Consider the following 10479-nt stretch of genomic DNA (forward strand, 5'->3'; position numbering starts at 1 on the left):
AAGGGGGTGGTATTATGGACATTGGGGAGGGTATGTGCTTTGGTGAGTGTTGTGAAGTGTGTAAACCTGGTGATTCACAGACCTGTACCCCTGGGGATAAAAATATATGTTTATAAAAAATAAAAATAAATAAATAAATAAATAAATAAATAAATAAAATCTTTAAAAATATAAAGAAGAAAAAAAAAGTCATGATTCATGAAAGAACTGAGAAACTGCATTTCATTAAAAGTAAAATTTTTTGCTATGCAAAAGACATTGTCTAAGAAGTCACAGAGTGGGAGGAAATATTTGCAAAAGACATTTCTAATAAATAAAAATATAAAGAATATATAAGAACACAAGAATAAGAACCTAGACCTCCACATACCTAGGATAAAAATGAAACTAATAATGTAGTATAATCACAAATCCATCAATACTGACTTAAACAAGTTTCTTCCAAATAATGTTCCATTATATTAAAAAACAGGTAAAGGACCTTAATGGGCTTCTCACTAAAGATACATGGATGGCAAATAAGTACATGGAAATATGCTCCACATCATATCTCATCAGGGAAATGCAAATTAAAACAATGAGATGTTACTATACACCTATTAGAATGGTCAAATCCAGAACACAGACAATACCAAATGATAGCAAAGACACAGAGTGTCAAGAATTTTCATTCATTGCTGGTGGGAATGCAACATAGCATAGTCACTTTGGAAGACAGTTTGAAGATCTCTTACAAAATTAAACATCTATAAAATGTAGCAATCAAACTCCTTGATATTTACCCAAAGGAAAAAAAAAAGTATGTCCCTGTAAAAACCTGCTCATGGATCATTATAGCAGCTTTCTTCATAACTGTAAAAACTTGGAAGCGACTAAAATATATTTCAGCAGGTGAATGGATAAACTGTGCTACATACAGACAGTGCTATATTATTCAGAACTCAAAGGAAATGAGATATCAAGCCATGAAAAGACATAGAGGAAAATTAAATACATATAACTAAGTGAAACTATATGGCATTCTGGAAAAGGCAAAACACCAGAAAGAGTAAATAGATTACTGATTGCCAGGGCTTTGGGGGCAGATAAGAATGAATAAATGGAACATAGGATTTTTAGGGTAGTGAAACTACTCTGTATGATACCATAACTATGGATACATTTTATTGTATATTTATTCAAACCCATAGAATGTATAATACCAAGAGCAAACCTTAATGGAAACTATGGATTTGGGGTGATTATTTAGTGTTCATAATTGAAGTACATTCATCAACTGTAACAAAAAATGTACCACCCTAATAGAGGATGTTAATAATAGGGAAGGCTATGTCTGGGCAAGAAGTATATGGGAAAACTCTATACATCCCTCTTGATTTTGCTGTAACTCTAAAATTGTTCTTAAAATTATATAATATTTAAATGAATTTGAATGTTCATTATTTCTCTTCTGGAAGGCATGGCAGGGAGAATATGCTACCAGATCAGTTTGTTTTTAGTCTCTGACACCAACTCTATTCAACTTTTGAAAGAAATATTTTATGCATAAAATATTTCATTTCTATCCAGTTTCTTCTGTGGTCTACTTATGATGGTGTCTTTCTAAATCTAAAAGGTATTTCCTATCATCTCCAGCTTCTGATAAAGGGGTCAATTCTCTAGTTTTCCAGGCATTGCTTAAACTATTCACTTAGCACATCTATAATTCATTGTTTAAATGCAATCGATAGAGTGTTTCTTGCCTACACTACATTATAAACTCCAGTAGGGCTGCAGTTCCATTTCACTGCTTTTTCAACTAGTACCAAGCATAATGCTTAGCATACAGAAATCTTTCAATAAATACTTTGGTGTAGAAAATGGTCACCAGGGGCTGGGAAATAGTGAGAGGTTGCTAAAAGGGTACAAATTTTTAAGATGAATAGGTCTGAAGATATAATATATAACATGGTGACTAGTTGAAAACAGTGTATTATATGACTAAAATTTGGTAAGAGAGTAAAATTTAAATATTCTTGCCAAAAAGAAAAAAAAAAGTAAGTGAAGCTATGAACGTGTTAATTAACTTGATAGGGGAATCCTTTTACCGTATGTAACAAATCCTCATGTTAAATATCTCACAGTTTTATTTGTCAATTATACCTCCACATACCTAGAATAAAAATGAAACTAATAATGTAGTATAATCACAAATCCATCAATACTGACTTAAACAAGTGTCTTCTAAATAATGTTCCATTATATTATAATATTTCCCTACCCATATTCCATCAGATTTATTCACTACAAATGGTGTTACAGTAAAAAGCATCCAAAGAATAAGAGCTTGGCATCATCAGTTATGATGATTTAGAAAAAAATTACTGAATATCTAGTATATATTCATAGCACCAAGCTAGTCACAGTACATGCACAGAAAAGCCAATGAGAAATAATTTTTGCTTCTTACTACAAAGTCATGGCCTGCATTTATAGAACTGGTTGTGTCGTTATGTCTTCATCTCCTTGAAAGGTATTAAGGCAATTCCTGACCACTTCCTGGTTCATTCCAAGTCTTAGTAAAGTAATACACAGGGCTAGTCAACCAATTGCTTTTGGCTAATTCATTTTCTTAGGTTAAGAGAGGCCTTCTCTTCCTACCCTAAACACTCACTTTTTGAGTGGTTTCTGACCTCTCCCCTCCCCTCTCCTCCCCTCTCCTCACCTATCCTTTTATTTCCTGCCTCTTCTCTCTTCTCTCATACCAAGAGATCCAGTTTTCCTGGGTGACTCATTTACAGGCTTTATGGTCTCTCACTCTCAACTTGGAGGAGAAGTAAAGAAACTGGCTCTTGGTCCTTGACTGTTTTTTCTCATAGCTGTCCTAAAGGTGAAGTTAGTATCATCCATTAATTTATATCACACACTTTTATTCAATCTTCATCTTGCAATTTCCTTTAGGATTCACTTTTACCTCCTAGATGTTTTGGCTCACATTTTTTTTCTTTCAACCTACTATTGTTTTTCTTTGAAATTTAAACAGAATTTCCTCTTAAGAGAAATGTAGTATAATTGAGAGAAATGTTGCACAGGTTCTGGAATCACACTACTTGGGTTTGAATCCTCATTCTACCACTTCCTAACTGTGATTAAGGCAATTTAACGTCTCTGGATCTTAGTTTCCTTATTGGTAAATTGAAAATACAATGATTATAAAGATTATAAGGATTAAAGAAATTAAAACACCCATAAAACACTTAGTTACTGGTATGTAGAAAGTACTCTAAAATGCGATTATCATTTTTTAAAAGATTATATTTATTTATTTGAGAAAGAGAGAGAGAGAGGCCAAGCATAAGCAGAAGGAATGGTAGAGAAAGAGGGAGAAACAGGTTTCCCACTGAGCAGGGACCTAGGCATGGGGCTTGATCCCAGGATCCTGAAGGCAGACACTTAATTGACTGAGTCACCCAGACACCCTGCTATGACCATTACTATGCCTGGTAAAAGTATTTATATATAAATATATATTTTTTTATTTTTAAAGATTTTATTTATTTATTTGACAGAAATTACAAGTAGGCAGAGAGACAGGCAGAGAGAGAGGAAGGGAAGCAGGCTTCCTGCCAAGCAGAGAACCTGATGTGGGCCTCCATCACAGGACCCTGGGATCATGACCTGAGCCAAAGACAGAGGCTTTAACCCACTGAGCCACCCAGGTGCTCCCAAAATATCTATATTTTTGACCATTGACTTTCAACTTCTGAACATATTGGCATCCATACATAGTTCTACCTTAAACTACCCCTACTTTAGATTTCACACTTATTTCTCTCCAACTCTTAAAGTCCTTCTACTCATCTTTCTTAGTCATGAAAATTCCCAGAAACTTCTATTATTTTAAATCACTGATTTTTATCCAAACTCATTCAAACACTGGCAATTAAACTTCCTAACCTTTAATTTTAATGATTTCCAAATATAATTCTTCAAGTCCTAGTCAAATCTTAATCTTTTCACTCCTCCTTGGACATATACACTTAAAGGCCCTCCTCAATACCCAGAGATCAATAACCTTACTTCTCCTTTAGGAACAAAATGAAATTCATATTTTCCATGAAGTCTTCTCCTATCATTATAGAATATGCACATTCCATTAACTTCCCCCTTCCAAAACACACTAATTCACAAACCACACAAATCCTAACTACTTTACAGATTTGCTTACCTATCTGAGCATTCACTGAGAATCTTTATTTTATATGCAAAAAGGCCTTACATATATATTACCTGCTCAGCACTATCAAAAGTTCCTTGACCGAAGTGACACCATTGAAACTGACAATATGCTAGGCATTTGTTTCAAAACTTTGCATGTATTAACTCACTTAATCTTTATAACCACCCTGAGGGGTAGCTATTGTTATCCTCAATTTATTTCTAAGGCAAAGAGAGGTGAAATCAAGGGAAGAATATCTTTGTCACAGATCTAAATATAAGAGGTATAAAATAAGTGCTAAATAGGGACACCTGGGTGGCACAGTTGGTTAAATGGCTGCCTTTGGCTCAGGTCATGACCCCAGGGTCCTGGGATCAAGCTCTGCATTGGAGCCCTTCATCAGTCTCCTTGCTCAGTGAGGAGCCTGCTTCTCCCCTGCCTGCTGCTCCTCCTGTGTGCTTGCTCTCTCTCTCTCTCTTTCTGTGTCAAATAAAATCTTTAAAAATTTTTAAATTTAAAAAAAAATGCTGAATGAATGGAATTCCTCATGCAGTTTTTGTAATCTTGCTTTAATTTCACGAATGACTTATAAACCTCTACCTTGACTTCCTTTATAAATATTGCCAAGTAAAGGTACTTCATATCTACTACTCAAGACTAAAACAGAATCATGCCAACAGTAGTGGTCTTACAAATGCTTTCCAAGAGTACATTTGGGAAGACATTTTATGTGGTTCTGGATACTATTTTAATACTATAAAAACATTTGTATTTTAGTTAGGGTGCTCTTGGTTCTATATGCACAGTTTAAAGTAACTTCCGAAAATTAAGTAGCATTCATCAAATATTTATGTGTGCCCACCCTCTCTGATTTATGAACATTGCAATGAAAGAGTATCTAACCTATGGTGATTAAGAATTAGTTACTGACTAGTTGTGTGCTCTTTGGAAATTCAAATTTATGTCTTTGGGACATGCTTACCTATAAAGAGATGAAGCTGGGCTAGAAAAAAAAAGACTGGATTTCAAGCAGGGGATTCTACAGGAATCATCCACTTATAAAAATTAGACTACCCTAAGGAGGCTGTAAAAATGAAGGGAATCAAATTAATGTCAAAAGGAATGTTCAAAAAACCAGACATAAAGTTACATGGAAATAGTAACTCCAATTATGTGCTGGAGAATCTACTCTTCCACATAAAGAATGCCTACTTGTAACTATGACTAAATAATGTCAATAGGAAAGTTAGGGCCATTACCAGTTGTGTCCCATTTTCTCATGTAGCCCCTTTTATATATACAAATATATATTTGTAATATAATACAAAAATACAAATATGTATTTGTAATATATTATATTATACACATACATAATATATTATAATATATAATTTATATATTATATAATATATTAGTTATAATATATTATATATAATATATTTGTATGCATATTTTAATATATATGTGCATATTTAATATATATATTCCTTTGTGGAAAAATCATGTTCTGGATAAATACAAAACAGATATTCTTTAAGAATGATTAGTTTAAGTAGTTTACAAATATTGCTAATAACTGGTTGGGAATCATTTTTACCAAAAAGGTATAATAGTTGTAAAGAATCACCTGTTAGGCAGCTACAAGAATAGTGAATTTAGAATGTCTTTTCGGTCATATTCTTTTGGTATATATTAAGTATACACATCAAACTCCTTTGAAAGTTCCCTTAAGGTAAAAATTGCTCATTCCTTCCTTTCCTACTTTTAAATAGAAGGTTCTTGAAATTAAAAAACAAAAACAAGAACAAAACTCACAAACATGGAATAAAAAAGCAGGTAATCAGATTTTTGGTTCTTGTCTAGGTGTGATCTCTGCACTCCAGAGGGAACCCTAAGCTCATTTCAGCTTAGTTCAAGTCCAAAATACATTATGTAAGTCAATTCAAAATCATTAGATAATTATCATTAGATAAATAAGTCATTTAGATCATTTTAAAAATATAAAGGTCTTATAGTAAAATACTTCTTCAGAGATTGTTATTGTGCTCAAATTTTTCATTTGCTTTGAACTGTTTATTCCTATCCCCTTATAAAAATATACCAAACAAAAAGAGAATTTTAAAAATTTGTTTAGAATTACCATTATTTAAATATTACATACATATGAATGTAGAGAAAAGGCAAAATTGTGTAGAAAATTGGTATCTGCATCACATATATATATGCACACACATATAAGTACATATACATAATTTCAATGACTTTTACAATTTTTCTTTTGATCAAAATTTTAAATGTAGTACATATCACATATAATAGAAATATAAAAATACAATTACAGTGAAGTTGTTTCTTTAAAGCTAAATAGGTAATGAACAATAGCAGCATTGCCCCAAGATTAGTACAATTTGAGTCTAATATTAAAAGTGCTAGCCAAAGAGTATGCAATTATAATATCTAATCACATTCAATTTTGAGTATTAAATGAAAGCATATTGTTAAAACATAGTCGTATAGGGGCGCCTGTGTGGTTCAGTGGGTTAAAGCCTCTGCCTTCATCTCAGGTCATGATCCCAGGGTCCTTGGATCCAGCCCCATATCAGGCTCTCTGCTCAGCAGGGAGCCTGCTTCCCCCCTCTCTCTGCCTGCCTCTCTGCCTACTTGCAATCTCTGTCTGTCAAATAAATAAATAAAATCTTAAAAAAAAACATAGTCATGTATTTTAAGTTATATAGAAATATCACCATTTCTTAGAAGCAAGAGGTAAATAAAATCTAAAAAATAATAATCTCAGCTTACAGTTAAACCAATAATAAAGGATCAGGAGAAAGGAGCCTACCTTCCATTGCCCTTTTAAAGAAGACCTTACAGCTCCCACAGGTGAGGACACCATAATGACAGCCTGATGCTTCATCCCCACAGATTAAACAAATCTTCTGAGGTAATGACTCGAAGCTGTACTGTGGGCTCTGGCTGGCATCTGAATCCGGCCTTGAAATGCAAAACAAAGTACTCCATTTATTTTTAGGTGCACCACTAGCTACTTAAGTTTTCTTAACCGAATTGACACAGTGAAAGGGAATTTTCAAATAGAACTGTGTATATGCACCCTTGAAAGACATGCAAATTAAGTTTCCCGTACTGTTCCTGGATTCACCACATTTGCAAATTATTAATCAGTCATCAGCAGCACCAACATAAAAGAATAATATATAGTTTTATGTTTAAGAAAGCAAAGGTCCATTGGTTTTGTTTTAAAAAATATTTCTACAAAACTTCTTATATAGAATAATAAATTTACTTTGACAAATGAAATGTTATTTCCTTCCTGTAGCCTGGGTAACTATAAACATGGTTTTGTTTTAAGGTTGAATGGTACTTAGCAATGCTTTTGTTTTGAGTTTTTAACACAACCCTTAATGATTATTTACTCACACAAGTTTATGTGTTTGACGAGTTAAAGAATTGTTCAGGATATTGACACTATTTTGCTCATTCACAGCAATAAGATTCTAAAGCGAACATTCTTAGAAATTCCACTACTCCAGTATGTAAATCAAAATATTTTTGAAAACCTATGTGAAAAAAGTTGTAGCGAATCCGATACAATATTGGTGTTTAAATTCATAATGTAAACATATTACACATAACTTTAGCCTTGAGATACGTATGAAAATTGAGCCATTAAATATCCCAACCCGTGAAGTTATGTTTTCAGTTCTGGATAAGCGACCATGTAACAAGTACCACCCCTCCCGGAGGATCCGTGCCTTAAAGTCTCTTCTCCAAGAAAGACATTCCCAGTAAATGTCCTAAGAAAATAACCATTTTATAAAGCCCCCAACTCGCCGCGCTTTTTCCGCTCCACTGGGCTACCGCTCACCTAGAGTGACGCTGCACATTTTAAATCAGGGCTAGTTTTGTCTCGAAATCTCGCAGATTTGAAAAGTTTAGAAAATATTTTTGAGGAGGCACGGTCCAAAAACGGCATATTATGCGCCCCCATTGTGTCCCTAAAATAGTATGGAGCTGAGAGAAGATAAAGGAAACCAAACTACCCTGTGCCCCGCCCCGACCACGCATCCTCTTGAGGCCATTCGAGTGAGCAGGACCCTGAGGGCCAGGAGCTGATGGCGACGAACTGGCTGCACCGCTATTCGCGAGACGCATAGGGCTCCCCACGCCCCGCCCGGGGCCCTCACCTCAGGTAGTTGAGATAAGGCTGGTAGACCTGCGGCAAGCCTTCTTTGAGCACGGCGGCCTGGTAACCGAGCTGCGGGAGCCCGTTGAGGCTGAGCTGCGGGTAGAGCGCAGGGGCCACCCCTGCAGCGATAGCCGAAGCCGAGGTGGAGGCACTGTCCCGGGGCAGCAGGCACGCGCCTGCGCTTGGCGCCTTGCAGGGCGGCGGAGCAAACGGGCCCTGCTGCGGCGGCGTGTCCTCGGCTTTATACAAGATGCACTCCAGGGTCGACCCCGACGAGGACACCGAGGAGACAGAGACACTGGCGGGTGCGGCCGCCGTCACCGCCGCTTCCCCGGGTCTGGAGGATGGAGCTCGGGGAGGTAGCTGCTGCAGAGCCAGCGGCAAATCCGGGAAGACGGCGGGATTAGGACCGGTCATTAGGTACTGCCGCTGAGAGCGCGCAGCTGCCTCGGTGCCTTCCTCTTCCTCCTTGATCTTCAGGGCAGGCGGCTGGAAGTCGCCGTAAAGCGGGAACCCATCATCCTTGGGCTCCGCGTCGGGTGGGTAGGCACAGTCGGAGAAGTCGCCGGCAGCTACCTGTGTGGACGAACCCGAGGGCGAGCCCCGCGGCGGGGCAAAGGTGCTGACAGCCGCAGCCCCGCCGTCATAGCTCTCTCCTTCCAGCAGCTGCCGGGTGCGGGCGGCCAGGAAAGCCGAGTTGAGGGGCAGAATGGGCACGTGTATAAAATCCATCATCGTGTTGGCCAGCGGGGAGCCCCCGGGCGCCGCTAGCGCCTCCTGCTCGGTCAGCGAGACCTTAGGCGCCAAGAAGCGGGCATCTTCCTTAGGGATCAGGGTGACTCCTCCTGAGGCCACCCCAGGAGAGGTGGCCGCAGCTCCTCCTGCAGCTGCCGTGCCTCCCACAGGCCGGGATTTGCCTTTCAGAGGTGGACCCACGGAACCCTCGGATTCAAAGCCATCCTCCTCCTCTACGTCCACCACAGCCGGCTGCGGTGCTGGTTTCACTGCGGCCCCCCGCCAAGGATGACTCCCAGAGGTCAGAGTCAACAGCTGCCGGGACGGTGACAGTCCCCTGGGCAGCACTTTATGGGCAGTTGCCGTCCCGGAGCTGTCGCCAGCCTTGCTCTCTGGCCGGCTCATGAGCGGGGATAACACACCCTGGGTGGTGGAGGCAACCCGGGGGTCTTCGGAAAGCTCGGAGCTAAACAGGCACCAAGGGCTAGTGGACTCACAGGCAGGAGGGCTGGCGTGGCTCTGCCCCGGGCCTGAGGGCTCCAGTAGCGTGTCCAAGACACTGTCCAGCAGCCCTCTGTCTTTTTCTGGGGTTCTAGAGTTGCCAACTCCTGCACCGCTTGCGGCTTCAACTCTGGTATGCGCCGCCTTCACGTCTGACAGCGGCTGCTGATCCTGAGTCTTCCGGTCCGGGTCCTGTCCCTGACTGGGCGGAGGGAAGAGCAGCCCGTCCAAGGAGATAGGTATGGCCGAAACTACAGGCGAGGCGTCCGAGGTCTGACTCGCCTGGAAGGAGCCAGCGTCCCGGCGTCCCGACAGAGCCAATCCGACCCGTGTTGGGGAGGGCGCGCCGCCCGCCAAGTGAGGAGCCTGGGAATCCTTTGCCTTAGGCTCTGTCATGATGACCTGAACTCCCCTTTTCTCCTCCCCTGTCTCGAAGGAGGAGGGTTAGGGGAAGGAGGAGGGGGTATGGGAAATGTAGGAGAAGCGGGAGGAGAAAATTGTAATTGAATTTGGCTGTTCTCGGTGGGGCGGGGTGGGGGATCTCCACCTCTCGGGTCGGAATGGGGCGGCGCTGGTCAGCTACTGCCTTTGCCCTCCATCTGGTGGTCAGGGGAAGGGCGGCAGTTTAGTCCCTGAGTCAGGTGGGGAGAGCAGAAGGTTGTCCCTCCTAGCTGGGAGAGTTCTCCGACTTCAGTCCCAGGACCCGAGGCGCAGAATACTCACAATTCCAGCACTCGAGTGGCGGAGGCTTCGAAAGCAATTATATACGCGGCTCTCTCTCCGGATTTTTTCTCCGGCTTCCACGCGGAGCTTGTCTCGTAGCTCCCAATCCCTGACAGCG

The 10479-nt window shown here is 40.0% G+C and overlaps 1 protein-coding gene across 2 annotated transcripts in view; it reads right to left on the reverse strand.

Annotated features, from left to right (window-relative positions):
• PGR (progesterone receptor) overlaps positions 1–10034 on the reverse strand; it is a 99206-nt gene extending 89172 nt beyond the window's left edge. For both annotated transcript variants that reach the window (XM_059391861.1, XM_059391852.1), the window contains exons 1-2: positions 8401–10034; positions 7038–7189 (exon numbers count right to left, since the gene is read on the reverse strand). In XM_059391861.1, the coding sequence (XP_059247844.1) occupies positions 7038–7189; positions 8401–10034 (1786 nt within the window). The remainder of the gene's footprint in view (positions 1–7037; positions 7190–8400) is intronic.
• Between the last annotated feature and the right edge of the window lie 445 nt (positions 10035–10479).

Source organism: Mustela nigripes, chromosome 1, assembly GCF_022355385.1.
Source record: "Mustela nigripes isolate SB6536 chromosome 1, MUSNIG.SB6536, whole genome shotgun sequence".
Lineage (NCBI taxonomy): Eukaryota > Metazoa > Chordata > Mammalia > Carnivora > Mustelidae > Mustela > Mustela nigripes.